The sequence below is a fragment of the Prionailurus viverrinus genome, chromosome C2 (genome assembly GCF_022837055.1).
Source record: "Prionailurus viverrinus isolate Anna chromosome C2, UM_Priviv_1.0, whole genome shotgun sequence".
Lineage (NCBI taxonomy): Eukaryota > Metazoa > Chordata > Mammalia > Carnivora > Felidae > Prionailurus > Prionailurus viverrinus.
The window spans coordinates 45,530,945-45,556,673 of record NC_062569.1 but is presented as its reverse complement, the minus strand read 5'-3'; the positions used below and the strand labels follow the sequence as shown (position 1 = coordinate 45,556,673).

At 43.8% G+C, this 25,729-nt stretch overlaps 2 protein-coding genes across 20 annotated transcripts in view; one reads left to right on the top strand and one right to left on the bottom strand.

Annotated features, from left to right (window-relative positions):
* The window catches only part of MED12L (mediator complex subunit 12L), a 699,797-nt gene that overhangs the window by 454,425 nt on the left and 219,643 nt on the right, over window positions 1-25,729 (bottom strand). For 15 of the 18 annotated variants that reach the window (XR_007155629.1, XR_007155628.1, XM_047875167.1 and 12 more), the window contains one exon: window positions 13,884-13,935. The exons of the other annotated variants lie outside the window; for them this stretch is intronic. The gene's annotated coding sequence lies outside the window, so the exon portion shown is untranslated. The remainder of the gene's footprint in view (window positions 1-13,883; window positions 13,936-25,729) is intronic. 18 annotated transcript variants of the gene reach the window in all.
* The window catches only part of CLRN1 (clarin 1), a 39,637-nt gene continuing 21,935 nt past the window's right edge, over window positions 8,028-25,729 (top strand). For both annotated transcript variants that reach the window (XM_047875208.1, XM_047875209.1), the window contains exon 1: window positions 8,028-8,280. In XM_047875208.1, coding sequence (XP_047731164.1) covers window positions 8,028-8,280 — 253 coding nt within the window. The remainder of the gene's footprint in view (window positions 8,281-25,729) is intronic.

Here is a 25,729-nt window from a genome sequence, read left to right as displayed (position 1 = left end):
CTCTGTTCAGGCCTCCCCACCCCCTTCTGTTGAAGTCAATCCTAGGAAGTTCAGCAGTCTAGATTCTTGGGGGTCCTCCTTTGGAGGGTGAGACCTTGGGCGCCTGTGAGGTAGTGACCACATGCAAGGGGAGTGTCCATCCCTGATCAAAGAGGGATCAGACAAGACCAGCCTGAGGGAAGCTCCCACAGAGCTAGGGCACTGGTGGACACAGAGGCTCTGGGACAGGGGACCGGTGGCACTAATATGCATGTGCTCACAGACCACATGTGGGATCTGCGGCAACCACTGCTCGTCCTTCACTCACGTGACTGTCCAGCCAGTCTCACCTGGGGCGCTGCACCCACAACCAGATGGTGGGAAGAACTGAAATTGGCGCTTCCTGGGAAAGTTCTCAGCAAACAAACAGGTAAAAGAGTAAGAATGCTTTGAAAGCAGAGCCCGCCTTTTGACTTCTAGGAAGGAGAAGGGTGACAGGTGGTAGAAACACTGAGCAGTCAGACTGGGGAGACAGGGCAATTCAAGGCCTTCTTTATGGGAAGAGACTCTCCCTCCTTCTCTCTGCGGACTGACCTCCAATACTTTGACCTTGTGTCTTTGGGTACCACTTCTCAACCCTCAGCAGATGGATTCTGATTAGTCCGGACATCTATTCCTAATCACAGTAGACTGGAAAGCATGAGTCATAGTGCAAAGGTGGCTGCCATAGAGTTTTCTATCAGGGTATTAAAAGGAATTTCTCAAAGAAAGGACCCAGAGCTGGGCAATCAACCCAAAGGCTGATGATGCCTCAGTGTAGTAACACTTGGAATTGTCATTTCACACCGTTGGCTCCTGTGGAGCTCATTGTCTAGCTAATTGTCTTCTCACATGAAGGCCTGCCAACCCAGATTTCCCCAGGCAATTATATTTTTAAACCTGAGGATATCTTGTTGCTTTGATCCCATCCTTGGAACATGAAGATAATCTTGAATCTCTTTTTGGTCATCTCTTATTTTTAACTGTCTCTGTCCATGGTCAGTGCTCAAATAAAGGTTTGATAGGAAGCTAAGTGTTTGGATGAGATACAACCTCTGTTTTTATGTGAGTCTCTGATAGTAATGTCTGGGTGAATCAGTCTAAAGGTCTCTCTTGCTAGCATAGCTCCATAAGTCAATACTCGTTATTTCTGGAGACTTGGTAAGATATAAATCCACCCAATTGTACTATTATTCAGCTCTTCATTATGAGAATATTTCAGGAGACTTTTTATCTGTCTGGCTAAAAACTGAACTATTGTATTACTTGGAATATCTTAACAAAGGAGGGGCAGGAAATCTAATAATTGCCCCAGTGTGTCTGAAAAGAAAGGAGTTGACACATGGAAAGCACATAGGATAAACCCCAGTAGGAATTATATTTTTGTTAACATTGCTACTATTATTTTGATGTAAATCATCAAAGAAATTGTCAGTATTTTAAGTGTCACACACCCACACAAAAGAAAACAATTATACAACAATAGTAATGGCAGAATCAAACTGCTCCAAAGTTTACCATTGCAACACATCTACCCCAGGTTATATCAGTGAGAATTATTGTTGATTTCTCTGTACTAGGAATTCAGTCCATCTATGATTATTTTTTTAAAGTTTTTTTTTAATGTTTATTTTTGAGAGAGAGAGAGAGAGAGAGAGAGAGCAAGCAGGGGAGGGGCAGAAAGAGAGGGAGACACAGAATCCGAAGCAGGCTCCAGGCTCTGAGCTGTGAGCACAGAGCCCCATGCAGGGCTCGAACTCATGAACTGTGAGATCATGCCCTGAGCTGAAGTCAGATGCCTAACCGACTAAGCCATCCGGGTGCCCCTCCATCTATGATTATTAAAGGAGGGGGTCTCAACTGGTGCCTTCCTTCTTCACTTATTTAGGTAACTTTTCCTTCCTTCCCAGAATAGGTCAGGATTCTGCTAAATTGAGGCTTAAGTATCACCATAGTCTCTGTACGAGATACCAACAAGAAACAGAAAAATCAGAGGGTGTGGTCACACGTCTTCTTTGACAGGATCACAACCTTCCTCTACTTAGGCTTTCTCTGTGGCTGCTCTCTGTCATGGAAGCCCAGCTCTTGCACTTACTTTAAATGTCCTCATAACCATCATCAACCCTGAAAATCCCTGCACTGAATTCACCCTCTCAGTCCAAATCCACTGTGACTTAATCTGTATTCTGAAAGAACTTTGTTTTCTTTTTCTTCCCTTTCCTCAACCCTTTTAATCCTCTAGTTCAAGCAATTAGCTCTACAAATATTAGCTGCAATCAAGGTCTAGCACATGTGGTAATTTCCCCCCTAATAAATCAATCAGTTCTTTCTGTGGAGTGTGTTTTTTTTTTTTTTTACCCCTTTCAGTCATTAGAGAATTACAATGCTACTTGAGGATCACCAGCAACTTGAATCAGTCAAGAAACGTCAATCAAATTTGCCAGATTTTGCTTTAAAGACGAGAAAAATGGGATAGATTCACAAAGGCCTCTTGTCTTAGAATAGGAAGCTTGATAAACCCTTGTTGAATCCCTCTCAGAGAGGCCTTGGAGTATAATGATCCATTTGGAAGAAAATCAAAATCAGCTTTACCAGCGACAAATTGGACAAAACCCAGAAACTCTCATTAAAAAAAAAAAAACTAAAAATTAATAATTGGAATAATCAACCACCTAGTGTCTCTAGGCAATACAATATTCTATAATAGCTGACAGGTGAGTACAGCAAAGAAAAAAATAATCTAGCAAATGGACATATTCGAATTCTATAACTGGCAAAAAAATTTTAGTTAGAAGGCAACTCAAGGATCGCCTGGCCCATGCCCATCATTGTCTCTGAGCTGACTCTAGGGTTGCAAGTGGAGGCTCTTAGGGAAAAAGGAGTGAGGAGAGTCCACAGCAGACCTCCTCCATCCCCACCCCTTCCAGTATAGAAGCCCAATTTTTAAAAGTATTTTTAATGTTTCTTTATTTTTGAGAGAGAAAGAGACAGAGTAGGAGCAGGGGAAGGGCAGAGAGAGAGGCAGACACAGAATCCGAGGCAGGCTCCAAGCTTCAAGCTGTCAGCCCAGGGCCCGACGCAGGGCTCAAACTCACAAACCTTGAGATCGTGACCTGAGCCGAAGTCGGGCGCTCAATCGACTGAGCCACCCAGGCACCCCTAGAAGCTCAATTTTTATCTCTTACTCTACTCAAAAGTTCAGTTGAGGAAATGGTTTCTCTGGCTAAAAATAATTTAAGAATTGCCTATGTAGCCAAGACCATTCTTTTCATAAAGGAGTAAAATGAATGCCAGAGTAATTAGGGAATTCTTAATTTTAGTGTTGGACCCTGGGTCATATCTTCCTCCCCACCCAGTGCTCTTTCCTCACGGTGCCATGCTGTCTCTTACTCTTAGGGAGCAAATCAATGAGAATTCCCATGTCTTTGGAATTGGGCCTTTTTTTTTTTTTTTTTGCTTTTGTTTTTGAATAACCATAAGGGAAACCCAATGAAGCCAAATTAGTATGAGAAGACTCATAAACGATATACTGAAAGCAAAAGCATAGTCTGCAATTGTACTCTTTTGTCTATATCGTTTCCGGTCTCACTGGAGAATTCTACCATCGACCAGCACCTGGAAGGGGTCAGGAGGGAGGGTAGAAAAGGCCTAGTTCCATTTTCATATGTTACCAAATGTACTGCTGTTAAGATTGAGAGAAGTAAAGATTTCAGTAGGATACTTGGTGAAAACTTGCTGACATTAATGACTCAAATTCTCAGAGAGACTGCAAGGAAAATGGTGTCATCACTGTCATTCAAGACATTGAAGATGAAATTTCAAAAGGAGGCTGTCAGGCATAATGACTGCCAGGTTCTATTCTATCATTCTCAGAGGGTGGATCACATACACTACTATGCAGCCGGTGGGTGGTTGATATTGAAGTTTGAAAGGAAGCTGCAGAGAGGAGGTGGGGTGGGCGTAAGACCCGAGAGGGACTGCTTCACAACCAGGAGACATCACCGTTGACATTCTCATGGTGATTTGGGGTAAATCTGTGATCTGGGGCCGAGGCTTTAGTCTGAGACAGGCTGAAACCTGACCCATCGGGACATTTTGACAAGATCATGATCTTAGTGCGGAACAAAATTCAGGAAATTTGAGCTGTAAATGGTTGTACCAATTTATTAATTTACAGTAAGGAAATTTCTCTCTGGTGTCTGAATGTTCACGTGTGCATGCACTCCAGCACTGAGATACCTGCGAACCCTAGTCAGCAATCAGAAGGCAGCTGTGTGAGAAGAGCCCTCGTTCTCAAACTTGGCTGCCCCCTGCAACTCCCCAAGGTGCTTCAACACCGAGGCCATCCCCTAAAATAAATAAATCTGAATCTCAAGGATTAGGACCCAGACATTAGTATTTTAAAAGTCTCCTCCAATGATTCCAAAGGGCAGTCAAGGCAGAGAATCACTGGGTCAGAGCAGAAGACGTTGTCTATGCAGGTTGCCATGAGCCTGAGGCCTCATCCTTTCCACACAGGGGTCCATGCTTTTGCATACTATAGACCGTGGGTTGGTTGGTTGTTTAAACTCGGAACAGATAGAAGTTTGCCATTAAAAAAAATTGTTTTAATGTTTATTTTTGAGAGAGAGAGAGAGAGTGTGTGTACAAGCAGGGGAGGGGCAGAGAGAGCGGGAGAAAGAGGATCTGAAGCAGGCTCTGCACTGATAGCAGAGAGCCCAACTCAGGGCTGGAACTCACCAGCTGTGAGGTCATGACCTGAGCCAAAGTCAGGTGCTTCCCTGACTGAGCCACCTGGGCACCCTGCCAATTTTTTTTAATTTGCCAAGTGAGGATGTATTTAATGATCACTATTCATTAAAGAAAGGAAATTTTGGGGCGCCTGGGTGGCGCAGTCGGTTAAGCGTCCGACTTCAGCCAGGTCACGATCTCGCGGTCTGTGAGTTCGAGCCCCGTGTCGGGCTCTGGGCTGATGGCTCAGAGCCTGGAGCCTGTTTCCGATTCTGTGTCTCCCTCTCTCTCTGCCCCTCGCCCGTTCATGCTGTCTCCCTCTGTCCCAAAAATAAATAAGCGTTGAAAAAAAAAAAAAGAAAAAGAAAGGAAATTTTAACAAAGATTAAGAAGGACATAATTTTACAATAAAAGAACTATGTTGTATTTCTTTTTCTTCTGTTTCTACGGATCAGGGAAAACCCCACTGTAGGCTGAGGCACACTTAAGAACTGGTGTGATCTAACTGCTCTCTATATCCAGTCAAGGCTTATCTTCCTGGATCGCTTACCATACCACGGGTTGGGGTTTGGTTCACATTAAACCACTGTCCCATGCTAACTACTCCTCTCTTACCACAGCCTTTCCATAGAAGTACTCATAGTATTGATTACGTTGTAAATAATTTCTGCTCCCAGACTTGGAAATATTCTGTCTCTTCCAATTACAGAATATGCTGATTTAATTAGCATAGCTCTTCTTCAACATCTCAAACTAAGGTTTCTAGAATGGGTGTAGCACATGTAACCCCAGATAACCGCTTCTTGGGGGCACTGCTGCTCCCTTGTTTCATTACTGGACAATGATGACAATTATTCTAAATCCAGGGAAGAATTCATTGGGAGGGCAAATAACCTGTGGTGAGTTGTTTATTGTGGGTGTCAAGTTACATGAAATGAAAAAGCTTACTTAGATTGGAAACTTAATTTTGAGTGCCTCTTTGGAATCTAGTGTGTGCTCTGTTCTTCTGTGGTCGTGGTTTATGTTGCTCCCTTCCTCCTCTGAAGGGCCACGGGCATTTTGGGATCAGTTCTATACTTACTTGTCTATCTTTCACAAGACAGCCTCTGGGGGCGCCTGGGTGGCTCAGTCGCTGAAGCATCTGACTTTGGCTCAGGTCATGATCTCATAGCTCGTGAGTTTGAACCCTGAGTTAGGCTCTGTGTTGACAGCTCAGAGCCTGGAGCCTGCTTCAGATTCTGTCTCCATCTTTCCATCTTTCTCTGCCCTCCCCTGCTCTTTCTCTAATATAAACAAACATTAAAAAAAATCAAAACAACAACAACAAGAAGATAGCCTCTGGAAGCTACTAAGAGAGGGTAGCTGTGCCAGGAAGTCCAAGACTGTACGTAAAGAACCCCTCAAAGTGCACATAACCTTGAGATTCACTTATGCTGATAGTGGCATAAAATACATCTTCCGTTATTAATTTCTCTTCAGCTGACATGCTTAAAAGTGGATCAAGAGAATAGAAACTAGCATCAATATGTGCTTTTGACCAAGTGGGAAAATTCTGTTCGAAGATACCTGTGTTCTCCAAGCATCCGAGATGTACAATTAGTGAGGATTGCTCTGCCCTTATTACTCCCAGCCCAATACAACCCAAGATGAAGAGCTTATCTTCTCTTCAAGGCCAAGGGCTTTGCTGAGGCTAGCAGATAAACCTCAAAATGAGAACACCTGGATTTGAATCCCAGCTCCATTACTCTCTTGGGCAAGTTGCTGGGTCTCTCTGAGCCTCAGTTTCCTTATCTATAAAATGGAGATATCATTTTCATCATCACTTCATACAGTGATTGTAAGGACTAAATAATATAATTTAGGTAAAATACTGAGCAATATACCATGCATACTAAGTTCTCACTAGAAGTTAGGCTCTGGGTCAGAGCCTAGCACAATAATGTGCCATACAATAGATACTCAGTAAACACACACACACACACACACACACACACACACACACACACACACGTTCTGTGTCTGAAGGGAAAATCTCAGTAGAAATGCTGAGGTAAAAATTTGTTACTAAGTTCTCAACATTAGTTTTCAGACATTAACGATGTAACCTGGCTTACTTGCTATTTAATCTTGCTCATGAATTTGTCTCTTGTCTCTCTGATGACTTCTCCTAGGACCCTTGCTTTTCTGTGGTAAATTCCTTTTTTTTTTTTTTTTTTTTTTTGAGTTTACTTGAGAGAGAGAGACAAGCAGAGAGAGAGAGAATCCCAAGCAGGCTCCATGCTGTCAGTACAGAACCCAATGCAGGGCTCAAACTCACAAACCATGAGATCATGACCTGAGCCAAAATCAAGAGTTGGACACTTAATCGACTGAGCCACCCAGGTACCCTGTGGTGAATTCTTAGAGCAGACTATATGAACACAATCTCTTCTTTCCATGACAGTGCCCTTCTCTTCTTTATAGATTCAGATATTTCTCAGACCCAGAACCTCATTTCCTTGCTAGAGTCCTGAAGCAGCAAAGCATTTTGAAGGAGAGCTTTTAGAAAACTAGATATTTGCACCTGTGCCCCAGGAAAAATTGGAATGAAGTTTTCTATGATTCCAAATCATGGATTGGGAAGAAAAGGAGTTCGGGGGACAAGCCCTGATGGTTGGTCTAGGGCACTTCATATTGACACAGAACCCAACTCAGTTCAATATTTTATCCTGTTACATTAACATTTTCCAAAATCAATTAATTACCAAGAAATACATATATGTTCTTCTTCTGTCCACACACCTCTTCAGCCCCCACCAAAAACGAAAACAGAAACACATCAAAAAATGCACTTCTCAGGTTGCTGAAAATCTGCCATAGGAGCCAAGCCTGTTTCTGAAAGTTTCAACTCATCCAATCAGACAAAAGGCTGAGGAAAGGGGAGGCATTTATCAAGTTACAGGAGGACTCCATCTGTTATCTTAGACCTTTGTTACCAAGTGACACAAGAGGAGATTGTCGAAGGCAGCATGAAAGAGTTTTATTTTACAGACTCTTAGTCCAAAGCTTCCAAATTAGAGAGAAGCAGCAGCAGAAAAGAAGTCAAGTAAGTATGATGAAGAAGTCTCCATATCCTGCCATTCTACTGACGAGAACCACCGTTGAGGGTGAAGGTGCCTCTGTGGCCGGGATCTGTCCGTTCAGCTTCTACAATAAATGCAGCCAAAGGGGCAGTCACTTCTCATCAGTCACAAAAGTCTCCTCTTTAGACCTCACTCTCACAAAAGCCATTTCTCATCATGCCAAACCAACAAAAGAAAGTCATTTTTTGTATGGCTGGGGTGTTAAGCTTCGTGTGCGCCCTTGGAGTTGTGACAGCCCTGGGGACACCGTTGTGGATCAAAGCCACCTTCCTCTGCAAAACAGGGGCTCTGCTCGTCAATGCCTCTGGGCAGGAGCTGGACAAGTTCATGGGAGAAATGCAGTACGGGCTTTTCCACGGAGAGGGTGTGAGGCAGTGCGGGCTGGGAGCGAGGCCCTTTCGGTTCTCACGTAAGTAACAATTGCATTTGAATTATTTAATACTTTAGGTGCGCTCTCCCAATTGTTACAAGGAATTACTTTTAAGAAGGAATTATTTTTAAGAGCCTTGCCCTGTCTATTACAAGCCTCTTAAAACAGACGTGAACCATTTGAAATACCTAGGACTCTTGTGAGCAATTTCTTCTTCCTACTTTTTACTATTTTGTTCTTATTATTTCATTCTGTTTTTATTATGACAATATATAGTTAATGAGTTGGTATGGAATTAAGCTTTTTGAGAAGGTAAGCAATTAAATTCTCTTAAACATTAATATTTATGCTAGAAATTTTGTTATCTTTTTAAAGGGGGGGCAACTTGGACAAATAGAAAGCTGTAAGAGACGATCTTCTTTTTGTTCTTAAAACACAACAAAAAGATCAGTGTCATGGGCTCCTTAAGCAACTCTAACTTCTTTTCCACCTTGCTCATGACTTTGTACCCCATCTATCCCTCTTTTATCCCTGCTAGCACCTTTCCTGCTGCTAATATTTTTTTTTCTTTTTTCACCAATGTGAATCACTTGGCTTTTGGAATTTAAAGCGGATCTGCTATGCTAACTGGGAAAGAAACAGATGCCTATTTAGGATAGAAAATTTGCAACTGATTGACCTTCAAATCATGTATAGAATATGAGATGGGTTTTCTGTTCGATTTTTGTGAGATGGAAGTGTTACCCTCAGTATTTATAACCTGTTTATCTTAAGAAGAGAATTTTTAAAAAATTACCATGTGAATAGGCAACTCATTAAATGAAAATTAATAAGAAGGCATTTGTTATATCTCTCACAACACACATTCAGAAATTATTATTATTTCAAAAGGGCTGGTTTGGAACAATCTTATGAAGAAACAGCCAGTAAATTACTGCATAAATCACTCTTCAGGAAAGGAGGTTACCAAGTGAGGCATTTAAAATGAATTATTATTTTGCCTCGGTATTTTTCTCTAGCATAGGTAGAAAGCTAAATTAATTGAATTTATTATTAACATATGCAGTGTCTAATTAAATTTCAGTGCTGGCCTATTTATATTTCTGCAACATTCCTTCTATCTTCTTCGCAGTCACTGGACACCAGCTTTCACTCAACATAGGTTATTAGGTGATACGAATTGTCACAGGGCTCCAAAAAATCCTCAAGAATTAGTCTTTAGCTTTTCGGAAAATTATCATCCACTAGATTTGATGAAGTGAATACCAACTCTTTTCGCTGAATGGCTTCAGTTCATTAAGGTAATGGGGCTGTTAAAGTTGCTTAGCTGTCCTTGGGGGGAAAAAAGAACAAAGTAGATCACATGATTTGCAACTGTATTAAAAAATAAAAGAGGAAAAAAGATGAGTGGAATTAGGTAACTCTCATTCATTGACAGCTAAAAAGCGAGAGGAAAGCTTCTCACACATGAATTTAGACAAAAGCAGGGACCATACAGTGAGTTTTCTGGAGCCTTTGCATTTTGTACAGTGAAACAGAGATCAGCTTTACTCAAACCATAGGACAGGTTTCAAACGGTAGGTTTTGTGAACACTTACAAGACATGAAGCACGAAGCGTGTTTTGTCTTATTTAATCCTCACAAAGCCACATGCCTCAGCGGTTTGATGAATAGTTTTCATGGCCGTGTCCTCTGTTAGCTCTGTCTGTGCCGCCGCCGTTGTGCTAGTCAGGTGGCCTACCCTTTGCTTTTGTGCGGACTCATAGAGTCGTGGGGTTTAGACAATACCTTCACCTATGACAGAATTTCATTTGTCCTTGTGATACTTTGAACATTTCCCCCCACCCTCGTTAAGAAGATCTTACATTTGTTAGTCTGTTCTGTGGTGACAGCCTCTCTGTGTAACCTGTCTCTACCCCAGATGTGTTAAAACCTCATTAATTTCTTTTTTTTTTAATGTATTTACTTTGAGAGAGAGAGAGAAAGAGAGAGAGAGAGGGTGAGCTGGGGAAGAAGGGAGGGAGGGAGGGGGAGAGAGAGAGAGAAAGGGGGAGAGAGAGAGGGAGAGAGAGAGAGAGAGAGAGAGAGAGAGAGAGAATGAATCCCAAGCAGGCTCCACACTGCCAGCATGGAGCCCGAGGTGGGGCTTGAACTCACAAACCATGAGACCATGACCTGAGCCAAAATCTAGAGTTGGATGCTTAACCGACTGAGCACCCAGGCACCCCAAAACCTCATTAACTTCAATGAGACCCTGCAAAGCATACCTACAGTATCACTTTTTCTGCCTAAGCTTAGAAGTATCTCTTTCAATGGAACACAAGAGAAAGTTAGGAAAAGTGAATACTGGATTCCCTAAAAAGCATAATGCTCATTAATTTTCTTAAATGTTTATTTATTTTGAGAGAGAGAGAAAGAGGGCAACAGCGGGGGTGGGCAGAGAGAGGGAGGGAGGGAGAGGGAGAGAGGGAGGGAGGGAGGGAGGGAGAGAGAGAGAGAGAGAGAGAGAGAGAGAGAGAGAGAGAATCCCAAACAGGCTCTGCACTGTCAGCACCGAGCCCGATAGGGCTCCATCTCATGAACCAGGAGATTATGACCTGAGCCTAAATCAAAAGCCCGTCGCTTAACCGACTGAGCCACCCAGGTGCCCTGCATAGTGCTTATTGAAACAAGCAGCCCTCTCAGTGACAAAAACTTCCTCACCAAATGCCTTTTGAACATCCTGCACTGAATTGACACTCCTGCTACAGGAAGGCTTCACGGTCCATATCTTCACGTTCAAAATGCTATCACCCTGTCAGTGATGTTCTAACAATGCATTCTTGAAGGAAGAGAGCCCTCAGATCATTCGCCTGAGAGAAAAGTGTAGTCCTGTTACTGTAAGAGAATGGGAGGCCTAACCCTGTTTTCTCAATAATGGCATCCTTCGAGCAAAACGTAGAGCCCCCAGAGAGTTCAGGGTAGAGGATTCTTTCCTGTTTCTTCCAGAACCCAAGTTATGATTAGGGCACAACTCACTTCCCAGAACTTTTCCCTTTCTCATATTCCCCTTAGAAAAGTTATTAAGCAAACATTTGGATTGAAGAAACTTTCCAATGTAGGAGGAATGGAAAAGGCAGCTCGTCCAACTATCAATCGCTTCGTGACCCGGTTCTTCGCGCTGTGGAGGCAGCATCAGTTAATACAGATTTACATTTCGGTTCTGTGGGATTGCTAAATGCTACCTCGCTGACCAAACTTTTCATTTAGATCAGCACTGGTCAACAGAAATACAATGTAAGCCATAAACGCAGGCCACATATGTAATTTTAAATGTTCTAGTAGCCACACTAGAAAAAGGGAGTAAAGGAAACAAGTGAAGTGAATTGTGATGACATTTTTCTTTAACCCAAGAAACCCAGAATACTGTCATTTTAACATGCAGTCAACGTAAGAGATATTTTACTTTTTTGTGCTAAGTTCTTAAAATCTAGTGTATATTTTAACTTACAGCACGCCTCCATCCAAACTAGCCACATTTCAAGTGCTCACCAGCCATTTCAATGTGGCTAACAGCTATCACAACTGGACAGTGCAAACTCAGCTAGAGATTTACTCTGAGTAAATTGGGCGTTGACAGTGTCCATATTCTAAATGAATTTTTGCTTGGTTCTGCTGCACAAGTGTACGTGTTATTTTTATGGGCAGTGCCATGTGTCACTTTTAAAACCCAGATATATAGTGCAACATGAGGATAAGGAATGGAGCAGAAAAACCGTCAGGCAATGTTGTCATGTTTGTTCCTATTAAACGTTCCCTACTGACCACTCTATCTCTTTTAATTATAACAAGAATCTTCCCTGCCAGCATGCACAGTTATGCCGGGAAAACTTCTGCCTCGTTTACTCTGGCTGATTCTCATCCACTTATGGGTCAGCGCTTCATTTTCTAGAGGTCACTAGCATTCATACCTAGCACACAATTTCATTCATTATGATGAAGGGCTGTTTTCCTTTCAAGGAAACACAACCGGTGGGCTTAATTTTTCCTGATATGTCACCTGTAAAATTTTAATGATGATGTTTCAACTCGTACTGTAGCCATCAAGACAAAAACTGCCAGTTTTGAGCTTAGTATGTGCGGGTGGGTTTCTGTTTTGGTGCTTGGAAACAGTGTAGAGCATCATCAAAATAGGATACCCAAGAATCATATGGTATCAATCATTCCTAGATATGCTGATCTATTTATTTCCAAGATAGTTCAATGAGCTGGTAAAAACATATGGAATTTTTTTTTTTTTTGGAATGTGAAAAATAAGATCTCACCAATCATGGATCACAGATTGCAACTTTAGTCATACTTTTAAAAGCATTTTAATTGAGACCTTATGATTGAAAATGTGTTAAAAAGCTTAACAGATTTAACTTACTTCATATTTTTTTAAGTTTATTTATTTTGAGAGAGAGAAAGGCCACACAAGTGGGGGAGGGGCAGAGAGAAGGAGAGACAGAATCCCAAGCAGGCTCCGCACCATCAGCCCAGAGTTCGATGTGGGGCTTGACCTCATGAACTGTGAGATCATGACCTGAGCCGAGATCAAGAGTCAGATGCTTAACCAACTGTGCCACCCAGGCACCCCAAAAATCTCATGCTTTTTTTTTTTAAGTGGGCTTCATGCCCAGTACGGAGCCCAATGCAGGGCTTGAACTCAGGACGCTGAGACCATAACCTGAGCTGAGATCAAGAGCCAGACTCTTAACTGAGCCACCCAGGCACCACCCCCCACCCCTTCATATTTTTAGAAAGCAGAGTTTCTTTACCAAATGAGGCACATCACCCAGGTTACAGAGGGGATGCTGAAACTGCTTGTGTCCGCAAGCAGGTGGCTTCTCAAACCTACTATCTTGGGGTAGAAGAGTCGGGACTCAGTTTCTGCCACTGTTACGGAGCGTTGGCACTGTACCTTCATGGTTTCCTGCAAGTGTGGCTCCCCCACCTGGAAGGACCCAGGGGCCCCCCTCTTCACCATCCTGCACATCCCACACCTCTCCTATCACCCTGCCTGCCCACGGCAGAGCCGCCAAGGTCTTTGATGGTACCTCCTTCTAGTAACAGTGCCTACCCCCCCCCCTTCCTTAACGGATGGTCTGGTGGGAGGGAAAGCTATGGAGTTCAGCGGGGAAGCCTACCTGGTAGGAGGGCAGAGGGAAGACAGCCATTTGTACCGTTTCGCCTAGCTTGCATGGGCCCTCCCGCCTTTTAGCTCAGGACCCTGTTGTCTAGTCTCATTCGCTCATTAAAACAGTCCAGCAAATAGACTTTTTGTTTTCCTCCCATTCAACAAAAGTGATTGTTAAGCAGCACTGGTACGAAGGGGGAAATCTTCAACTTCCCTCAGCTTAATAATGGTTTCCCGATTTGTCCTTCCCAGACCTTGATAGTCGCTCTATTCAAATCACCTTGGATTATAAGTATTTGAGAAAGTGTATTTCTCTGCAAGGAGACCCTCAGCCCCCAGAAGGCAGGAGTTCTGTATCATTCATCCCGGAACTCCCTCAAGCAGGACCCACATGGTGCACGTCACAGAAAGGTGCTTAATAAATGCGCAGTAAACAGACATTATCGGGATTAACCTGGGTTTGTGGCAGGTCTGTGTCACTCACCGAGGATTGGATTTGGAGCACATCACATTTCATTGGTTTTCAGTTCTTGCATCTGTAAAATGGGAGGTGAAACCAGGTGATTTCTAACATCTCTTCTAGTTCAAACGCTTTATGATCTATATAATGAGGGGCTGGCTGTTCTCGACAAGGTCCTTCCGGCTTTAAAATTGCTTGACCCTTCTATTCTGTCGCTTGAAGCCTCCACTGACACATTGCAGCCACCATTGTCGGAAGCTGTGAGTTTTGTGTGCCTTTACTCTTTGGTCCTCAAATCTCATGATTTTTAAAGTATTCTGAAATACCTACCATTTATCAGGACCCAAATGAATTTTATTATCAAAGTGAATGCCCCTCTTCTTCCCGGTCAAAAGCTTTTACTTTTTGTGTAGAAAACTACGGGTTAATGAAGGAGAAAAAAAAATGGAATGTTTTGGAATTCTAAAGAGGTGCGTTGCTGGGGTTGCAGCGAGCAGGGGCAGCCACAAACACCCAAACAGACTAGATGGGGTTATTGAGAAAGCAAAAGGGAAGTCAAAATACAGTGAGAGGCTGAACTCCTATTTCCTCCACTTTTCCCTTTCTCTATTTTTCCTAGAAACTTCTCTGCCATCCTCCCTGAAAAACTCCTCTTTCTTGCATTTGGTTTCATCAACTGATAATGGCAAGAAATTAGGAACGACCAGCGTGTTTCATACTCTCAGGGGATTCTTTACCCAAAGGAGGAACTGAAGCAGAAATCATCCTCCAATTGGTGAGAAATATGGGAAGATGCTGTTGAGGAAAGGAACTTCTCTCCTTGCCTAGGCCAGGAAATGACCTTTTTCCAGGCAAAGACATAGAAAAGACTATTTACCAGGAAAAATCCCTCACAGAATTAGCCTCGTTTGAGGACTATAGTTTTGCACACATGCATGCATACAAGCACGCACACACACACACACACACACACACACACACACACACACACACACACACACACACACACACACACACACACACACACACACACACACACACACACACACACACACACACACACACACACACACACACACACACACACACCCCTTCCTTTACTTTAAATTACTCTCTACTCTAATAGCCAGTAAAGTCATCAACTGGGCTCTCCTGAGCCATGAAGCAAAGGCTGACGGGGCTGCATCTGAAGCTCCGTGCAATAGGTCCCAGGTGGGGCTTCTGGAACTTAACCCTGGTGTGTGTGAACTTCACCTGTCGGAGCAGGACTCCAAATCATTTTTACAATTTGCTCCTGTGCTTTGTCTTTGACTAGCTGTGGGTATCTTCCCCAAGGACGTTTGGACAACACAGAATTAAAAACACTTATTTCCGCTGCCCATTTACTGGGTGCCTGATAGGTGTCAGGCATTTTGCATATATCACCTTCACCCCTTTGGGACATGTTCTGATGCCATTCCCCCTTGAACAAAAATGGAAACTGTAAACTCAGAGAGGTCACAGGACTTCTCAAAGTCACAGATCTAGTAGGTAGCCAGCCTGAGACTGAAATTCAGATGCATGATAGATCGCGATCATTCTTCTGCCACGTCTGTCTCCTTACAACGTGCAAAAAGAACACAAAGCAAGGAAGAAAATCTAAGAGCAAACTTCAGTTTCACCATCCATTTCAACAATGACGTCGGGACATCACAAGAGCTAAATCTTGTATATCAATATGATGATGGTCCTTGGCCTAGCGACTTGGGCTCATTCACTGCCTCTTTATTTCACATTCCAGTGGCCCTAATGTCTCAGCCTCGATCTCTGACCTTTGGAAGGTAAAACAGTCAAGCCAAGTCTGTTTAATAATCTAGGTTGAGTGGGTCACATGCTTATGGCTAATCTTTGGGTTATGAAATTATATTACATTAATGTTGATAATTTATGTTGAAAGCAGAGTGAGCTGATTGCTCCTGTGGCTGGCTGACTTAAGATCATTGCCAACGAAACCCTTCATGGTATGATCTTCAGAATTACTTACTTGACCACAACAATTATTTCACCAAAATGGCAGGCTCTTTTCTTTTTTTCAATTTTTTTTTCAACATTTATTTATTTTTGGGACAGAGAGAGACAGAGCATGAATGGGGGAGGGGCAGAGAGAGAGGGAGACACAGAATCGGAAACAGGCTCCAGGGTCTGAGCCATCAGCCCAGAGCCCGACTCGGGGCTCGAGCTCACGGACCGCGAGATCGTGACCTGGCTGAAGTCGGACGCTTAACCGACTGCGCCACCCAGGCGCCCCTGGCAGGCTCTTTTCTGAGGTGCCTTGAGTATTGAAAACAGAGGCAGAGATAAAAAAAGAAAAGCAGGTGCATAGCATTTGGTTAACTTCAAAAACTGGTATTTTATTAGGAGCCAGTGGATTAGAATTAGAGCATAAATTAAAATCTCATTTTTAAAAAGTGAAAAATAAAAGCTCGTTTTTATCTCTGAAGTCGATCAGGGATTTCATAAAATTAAAGATTTCTTTTTTTTTTTTAACAAAACTCATTTAAATTAAACAATGACAAGTAAGTCTTTCACCCGGTCACGCCTGTAAACACCCAGACTGGTTGGGAGATGATACACTTTTATTACAGGTAGGATAGAGCTGACTAATAGCAAACTGTACCTGGCAGACTAATTTATGCAGGATTCGTATTTCGCTCCCTCTCAGCGTGTTATAATTGTAGCAAAGCCATTCTCAGGAGTTATTACCCCAACATAATCATACCCTGTGGATTAGGAGCAGTCAAATGGGTTCTGTTATCAGAGACACATATGCGCCAAAGCAGCTGTCGTCCCTCAGCCACCGTGGGTGATTAAGACTCACTGACGGGGCTGCCTCTGAATTGGGTTGAGTCAGGTAGATACACTTCAGCTGAGAGGAATTCAGGCGCGGTACTGAAAAGATGGCATATTAGACGGTTCTATCTTACCGTGAGGTCTCCTCCTCTTAAGTGCTGGGGTCACGGATTTCATTCTCCCTGACCACGGCAGCTGTCAGAAAGCAGCCTGGCTCAATACCTAGGCGTGAGCTTATGGGGGATATTAAAGGAGGCGAATGCACGGAGCGTATGTCAAGGAATGCCTTTTACTGGATTTTCATAATGACCGGCCGCAGATGGGCTGAGGCGAAAGTCAGATCAAGAGCATTTCCGGAAGAAGAAAGAAACCTTCTCTTACTCTCTTTCAAGAAAATGAATAGCTGAGCACCAAGGGGCCAAATACAATGGTTTTTACGCACCTTTTATGTGGAGGAGGACAAGTTGAGAAGGAAGACAGGACCTCTGAAGCTACCACATGGCTTTAATCTAGGAAGAGGTTGCTGCACCATGGCTGACATCATTATCAGAGCCTGCCTTCGTTCCCAGAGCTCCACAGATGGTGTTACCTTCATTCTGCACCCAGCCAGATAAAGGCGAAAAGGGTTGATGAAACCTAAGCCATCGGGTCAGTGATCCATAACCCTGGTTGCACCTTAGAATCACCTGCACCATATAATCACCTAGGCTCCATCCTAGGCCAGTCGAAGCAGGATCTCGGGAGGGGGCGCCTGAGAAGTGGGATGGCTGAGAAGCTCCCTGGGAGATGCTGATGTGTAGCCAAGGCTGAGAACTACAGAGGTGGCCAGTGGCCAAGACAGGTGGAAGCAGGTGAGGCATCAGAAGTCCCCCAAATAAGGGAAGGACAAGACCTCCAGAAGGAGGGCAGGGAAGAGGAACAGCAGTGTTTAGCATTGCTTCCACACAGGTGGGAGGCTTTAGGATCCTTAGTTTCCACTCCTTCAGCTGTTTATTTCCATGAAGGGTCTCACAGTTGCCCTACACCTGCCTGGCCTCAGCGAGAATGTGAGATCTGATTGATGAGTTTGAGTAAGGAACAGCATACTTGGCTCTCAGCCCCAGAGGCTTCTCGTCTTTCTGAGTCTGCCCACCACTTACAGGAGCCTGTTTTCCACCTGATCAGGATAAGGGAACCTGCTCTGCCCTGGACTGGGAGGCTCTCAGGTGTCCAGCCCCACCTGTGACGAGGTGGGTGAGGCCGCCGAATTCAGCAGAACTTGGTGGAAGATCTAAGCCACATTCTCCAGCACTGTATCCAGAAAGAAAGCTAACATTCTGACCTTCACCTGCCTGTCTCTTGTGGAAGGGTTCTGCTCCTTCCAAAGAGACTATCAGGAGACTATCACCTCCTTAGAGATGTGCCATCGGCCCAAAAATCATTTTAGAGAAGTCATTACAGAGAATGTGCAAGAAATTGCACAAGGGAAATAGAAATGAGAATGAGAACAATATATCAGATGCTGAGGAAAGTGTGTGACAGGTACCAAATAAGTAATTAGCTATAAATCTAACGTTCCTGGATCATTTACAGGAATAGTCACCCACCTGGTCAGGGAGGGGGAGAAAAGTAAAAGTGTGGGCTACAAGATAGAAACTTTGCCTGAATTCCATGTGTTCAGGGGTTCCATGTCCATAGGGACCCCTATGGGGGAGGGGAATCGTCCGTCTCAATGTACAGTTAAGTGCTCTGACCACCCGTGAGCCCAAAATTCCCACCCACCCACAATGCCTGATCATGAGACTTGAAAATGCAGACGCTCTCAAGACATTGGGTTCTTATATCCTCCACTCCTCTTCGTGGAAATATGACTGCCCTACCGTTCTCATCGTGTTAAAAAAATATTTAAGCGATTACTTAAAATCGACATAGAGCATCCACGTAAGTGATCTCACTTGTGTGTCTCAAAAGTTCTTTGACTTATTTCTGTCACTACTCACATTTACACAGAAGGGAGCCAAGGTATCCAGACGCCCACATGAGCAGTGAATGGCCAAATGAGACTAATCCTAAACTTTCCTAACTACAAAAGCTATGCTTTTTTCAACCTGCTATGTTACCTTTCAGTTAAGGCCTGGCTATTTGTCACTCTTCCCAGCAGCATCTCTGTCCTTCTTGCTTTGGTGTTGGATGATATTCTGACTAATCTTCTTGGTAATGCCTAAATATAGGTTTAGATTGGACTTACTAAATTCCTGTTCAAGACCTGTAGGATAAAAGATAGGACTGTCAGACTGGAATCAGTAATAGATATAAAGGAGAACAAAGTTTCAAGATAAAATATAACGGAGGAAACCAGCAGATAGAAATAAATTTTAAGGCAACTGAAATCAAAGCCATGCATTTAGAGACAGCAAATAAAACACGAATTAATGGCAATAAAGGAACATACTTAGCAGTTGGTAAAAACAAATAGTTTTTTTATCTTATTACTCTCCAATGATCTATTGAAAACAGCATGACTTTACATGTAAGACACAAATTCTCTGTAAGTTAGAGTCTATGCGCCCTCACCCCCACGCCGAGGAAAAAAAAAAAAAATCACTGGGGCCTATAATGTGCCTAAGCGTTCTTCTAGACTCTGCAGATATGAAGGAATGAGAGAGGGTACTTGTTCACAAACAATGAAGAATCTAGCAAGAGTGTTTTATTTTTTTTTTTTTTTCAACGTTTATTTATTTTTGGGACAGAGAGAGACAGAGCATGAACGGGGGAGGGGCAGAGAGAGAGGGAGACACAGAATCGGAAACAGGCTCCAGGCTCTGAGCCATCAGCCCAGAGCCCGACGCGGGGCTCGAACTCACGGACCGTGAGATCGTGACCTGGCTGAAGTTGGACGCTTAACCGACTGCGCCACCCAGGCGCCCCGCAAGAGTGTTTTAAATAACTGGCAACGTATAAAAGTTGCACCAGTGCGTCAGTCAAGATGGACTGTTACGTTTCAACAACAAGTAAGTTCAAACATCACAGGTAAATCAGCAAAGATTGTTCTCTTGCTCAGAGAACATATTTGTCAGAGATCAGCTGTAGGTCCATTCCAGGGTGCAGCCACCATCTGGAATGCCACCAGTTGTTAGAAAGAATTGTGGAGACTCTCACACTGGCAAGTAAACCCTCTGACCCGTAACTGACACATGCCACTTCCACTTAGACTTTGTTGACAAAGGTTGTTACACAGCCACATCTAACTTCAAAGGGGCCGGGACGTGCAATCCTATCAAGAGCCCAGAATCGGGAAGAGCCAGAATTGTAGATGGTTGAATAGCACTAATTACTATCACAATTATTGTTTTTATTCACACAGCCCCAAGAAGTAGAATTATTCTTTGTCAGGGCAAGGCACAAGGGAACTGGAAGAAAGTTCTTAAGAGTTAGAGTTAGATTTCACTAAATGGCATGGAGGAAGCCATTCTGAGCAAAGGAATAGCGCGAGCCAAGGTATGAAGAGCCTATTGTGGTCAGAGTACAAAGGACGGGAGAGAAAGGAGAAGGAGGGTAAGGCTGGAGAGGAAGGCAGTGACCAGAATATGGAAGACTTTGCTCTACCAACGCAGTTCATTTGATCTCGAAGGCAGTGGGAAGCCACTTAACGGTGTTAAGCAGGTATGTGACAAGGTAAGAGATGGACTGGAAAAAAACCAAAAGAGAGGTGAAGAGGCTAGTCCACAGGCCCCTTCATCCAATATTTGGTGGCCCAAACCAAAGCATTATCAGAGGGCTGCAAGCGAGGGGAAATATTTCCAAAATAATCCGAAGCAAAAATCAACAGACCTTAGCGACATGAAACGAACCCCAGACTTCTGCAGGACAGAGAGCTGTAGCAAGTCACTGAGAAAAGAAACACAGAGGAGAAGATTTAGAGGGAATAGGGCACTATTTTTGGTCATGTTTAATGAGGTTCACTTATAGGCCAGCAACAAGTGATGTCCATCATTTGCACAGATGTGGCGGTCATGGGAGCAGGTCTGGAGTAGGGGTAGAGAAGAAGGAATCTGCAGATTAGAGGTGGCAGTGGGATCTACAATGGAAGGAAAGATTTCCAGGGAGGGGAATCAAATGAGAAGGCGAATAAGAGTGGGTTTTAGAAAATACCAATACTTATGGGTAGAGAGGAGGGATTGGCAAGGCAGGCTGAGGAGGAGGGGCAGTGAACTGGAAAGGAAATGAGCAGAGGGGAAACCGAGAGGGGGGAGACTTTCAAAAGGAAGTGATGGTTAACAGTCCCAAAGACCACACAGGTGCCAAACGAGAGGCAATTAAAATAGTCCTTTGAAATGTAATCTTTTTCTTTCTTTCTTTCTTGCTTTTTTGCTTTCTTGCTTGCTTTCTCTTTCAGAGAGAATGAGCGGGGGAGGGGCAGAGAGAGAGGGGAGATCTGAAGCGGGCTCCATGCTGACAGCACGGAGCCCGATGAAAGGCTGGAACTCATGAACCACGAGTCATGACCTGAGCCAAAGTTGGAAACTTAGCCACCCGGGTGCCTCAGTCCTTTGAATTTTAACACCACAAGGTCATGGGAGACCTTTCTAAAGCATTCCTGATAGAGTGGTGGGGAAGAGAGGTCCTTGTAAGAGCTGAGGAGGGAATGGGAGGCAAGGACTCAGAGAAGGGCTGCAGGCATACCTGCGTGCATGCCTGTGTGTGCACGAGCGTGTATGGGTGAGTCCACGAGTATGTTCACAACGGGAGAGGCTTGAACAAAGTGCTGAAGACAGACGGGAGAGGTAGGTAATGGATTGAGAAAGGACCCTGTGAGGTAGAAAAGGATGAGTCTGACAGCACAGGGAGAAGGCCAGGCCTTGGACAAGAGGAAGAAAATGTCAGTCAGAATGGAGGGAAGGTTGGGACCAAACCAAAGAAAACATGGCAATGGGGAACTGACAGGTGAGAGAATTGCCCTGATAGCCCCTGTTTTCTCTTTGGAATGGTAGAGTTCAATTCACTGGATGTTTTCAAGCCTTCTGTAAGCCAGGCACACAAACTGACAGAAATGGAGGCAGGGGGTGGGGGTGATAGATGCTTAAGAGTGGGGGAAGGGATGGAATATCTGACAAGGGCCAGAAGGGGAAAAGACTGGAAAAGACTCTGCAGGATGGCTGGGGGAGGAGGGGGAGCCCACAGATCAGAAGCCCAAGTTGCAATGGGGGTACAGAGTCAAGGGACATGGCTCAAAGAATAGACCCCCCCCACACACCAAATCATTGAGAGAGGGACAATTCCCCACAGAAAGCTCCCCTATGACTGTATTTTCACTGCAGATCCTCTGCTTAGGACTCGCTCAGCTCCGTTTTGTGATAGCAGACTGCACTAATGAGGGTATGACAGCCTTTCTCTGTTTGCTGAGCTAGTTATGCAGTGCGGATTTCCTTGCCGTCCCCCCACCCCATGACAGGTGCTTTCTATTCTGCTATTAGGACAGTGACCTCAATGACTAGTATCTTCTAGCTCTCGGTTTCTGACTAGATAATCTTGTCAGAAATCTCTGCTTACAGAATCTCTGCTGCAGGGAAGAGAAACTGAGCTCTGAACCAGTAGTTTGACATGTATGTTACAAAACATAACTCACCTTCCTTAGGTTACCTTGGATCTATACATATACAGCATTCTTTTATTTTTATTATTTTTTTAATATGAAATTTATTGTCAAATTGGTTTCCACACAACACCCGGTGCTCATCCCAACGGGTGCCCTCCTCAATGCCCATCACTCACCTTCCCCTCCCTCCCACCCCCCATCAACCCTCAGTTTGTTCTCGGTTTTTAAGAGTCTCTCATGGTTTGCCTCCTTCCCTCTCTGTAACTTTTCTTCCCCCCTCCCCTCCCCCATGGTCTTCTGTGAAGTTTGGGATACAGCATTCTTTTAGAAAGCACTCTGATCCAAGTCACTCCTTTCCTGGAAGTTCATCCAAAAAAGTTAGTGTTGCTCATCTTCCTCGCCCATAAAAGAAAGAAGAAGGAATGTGCTTGAAGGTGGCCATTACAGCCTCAGCTGGAATGCCGAAACCATGGACGATAACCTAACAGACAGCAGTGCATCAGCTTGATGGAAAATCCAAGTTGTTATCTGTATGATAGTTGTGAAGACAACACGTATGACATGGAAAACGCTTCTATTCTGAATAAGACGTACAGAATAGAACCTCAAAACTCCATTACGAGTATAACAACATAGGAAATAAGTATTAAGATGGGCAAAGATTTGAAACAACTAAAATAAAAGGGAAAACCTTGCTTTTGTATTGGTAGGACTGTGGGTGAGATTTTTATCTTAATCTCCATTTCATTGTTACAACGTTGTTCATTTATTTTCAAAAATTCCTCTATAAACAGTTGGACATTTGAATAGAAACACAGTGAGGAGCAAGTCCATCTTTTCCTAATCTCCCCACCCTGCTAATGAAAAAGAGCTTTGTCATGTTTAGGATTGAGATGAATTCTTTTTTTTTTTTTAACATCTATTTATTTTTGAAACAGAGAGAGACAGAGCGTGAGTGGGGGAGGGGCAGAGAGGGAGACACAGAATCTGAGGCAGGCTCCAGGTTCCGAGCTATCAGCACAGAGCCTGAGGCGGGGCTTGAACTCACAGACTGTGAGATCATGACCTGAGCTGAAGTCAGACGCCCAGCCAAGTGAACCACCCAGGAGCCCCTTGGATTGAGATGAATTCTTTTACAAATCTCAGACCTTAAACCTTGCTATTAAGCAGCCATCAGTTTCCATGTAACAGGTCAACAACCCCCAAATATGTTGAATTAAAATTTTTCTTTTAATAAAGAGATTTGAGATTCCATTCCAGTTACCAACCAGGTCTTTCAACTTCTTTAAAAAAAAAAAAAAAAAAAAGGTTCCTATCATCCCTCTTGTGATTATTCTATTTTATCTCCATTGCCCCAGATTCTCTCCCAAAACTCTCTCAATCCAGCTTCTATTACCACCAGTAGGTTACATCAAGGTCAACAGCGACTGCTAAACTCCACAGACAAATTCAAGTTCTTCTTTTTAAAAATTTTTTTTTAACTTTTATTATTGAGAGACAGAGCATGAGTGGGGGAGGGGCAGAGAGAGAGGGAGACACAAGATCCGAAGCAGGCTCCAGGCTTTGAGCTGTCGGCACAGAGCCTGACGCAGGGCTCGAACTCACAAACCACAAGATCATGACCCGAGCCGAAGCTTTACCAACTGAACCATCCAGGCGCCCCGACAAATTCAAGTTCTTAACCAGAAACTCCCATCACACTAGAAGCTGCTAACCCCCCTCTTCTTCTCCTCTAGCCCTGGGGTCACCAAATGGACTGTCTACTCCTCTTTTTTCCTTCCCTTTTTTTGCCTTTGTGGAAGTAACTCCCTTCAGTATAAACCACTGACTTCTGCCAAGAAACCCCAGACCCGCTAACCACATCAGACTCAATCCCTGCATCCTACTCCAAGCAAAAGGTATCCATCCAACATAAACATGTCTAACAGCTACATCATGCATTCTTAATGGCTGCTATATTCCCTGTAAGGGGATGAAAATTGGTTCTTGGGAGCAGGAAAAAAACTCTTACTCTTTAAGACGTGTCTATGAAAATAATAAATATAAATAAAAAGTGTGTATGTGTATAAAGCAAATATATAAATATACTGAAATCAATACACAATATATCTGTGGTATTAAGATGTCATTGGGAAAGGGTGATTAGGAGAAATGTCTGAAAAGACTCCTGGGGTGAGGAGCAGTAATGAAAAAAAAAAAAAAGTTGAGAAATACTAATCTACACTGTGCCAGGCATTCTTAGGTGCTAGGGATATAGCGGTGAATAAAACAGACCAATGCACCTGCCCTTGTGTCAGGAGAGAAACAAACAAGTAAAAGTATAGACTTGGTCAGGTGGTGATAATTGCTAAGGAGAAAAGTAAAAGTAAGGAAAGGAGGAGAGTTGGAAGGGGAGGTGACTGGGCAGGAGATGACAACTTTAAATATGGTGGTCAAAAAAGGCCCTCTGACAGAGCATCTAAGTAAAGACATGGAGGTGAGGGAGCAAGCCATGGGAATATCTAGGGGACTGTCCAGACAGAGGGAGCAGTATGTGCAAAGGCCCTGCGGTAGAAGTGCTCTTGGCATGTTTGAAGTACAGTAATGAGTCCAGTGGCTAGGGCACACTCCTCAAGGGAATGGGTAGCAGATGAAGTCAGAGGTCTGGCAATGAGTCCAGCCACATAGGTTCTAGTAGGCTATCATAATGACTTGGCTTATCCTCTGAGAGCAGAATCCATTGGCAGTGTTTAAGCAGGGGATTGATATGAACCAATTCACTAAAAAAAATTTTCTTTTAATGTCTATTTAGTTTTGAGAGAGAGAGAGACAGACAGACAGACAGACAGCATGAGCAGGGGAGGGGCAGAGAGAGAGGGAGACACAGACTCTAAAGCATGCTCCAGGCTCTAAGCTGTCAGCGCAGCTCAAACCCTCAGACCACAAGATCATAACCTGAGTGGAAGTCAGGTGCTTAACTGACTGAGCCACCAGGTGTCCAGAACCAATTCACTTTTTTAAAGTAGGTTCCACGCCCAGCATGGAGTTCAACGCAGGGCTTGAACTCATGGCCCTGAGATCAAGACATGAGCTGAGATCAAGAGTCAGACACTTAACCTACTGAACCACCCAGGTACTCCTGAACCAATTCATTTTTTTAAAGATCCCTCTGGCTCCTGGGTTGAGAGTGGATTGTAAGAAGGAGGGATGGAACCAGAGAGACCGGGTAGGAAGCCCTTGCAGCCATCCAAGTGAGAGATGACGCTGGCTTAGACCCGGTGGGGCAGTGGGAATAGAGAGAAGTGGTCAGATTCTGAAGGTAGTGCCCACAGGTTTTCGTGGTGGATGAAACATGAGAGTCAGAGAAGAATCAAGGATGATGCCAAGGAAGAGTGGAGCTTCCAGCCACTGAGATGAAGAAGGCTGAAGGAAGCAAGTGTGAGGACAGGAAAAGCACGGGTGCGGTTTGGGACACAATGAGACTCCT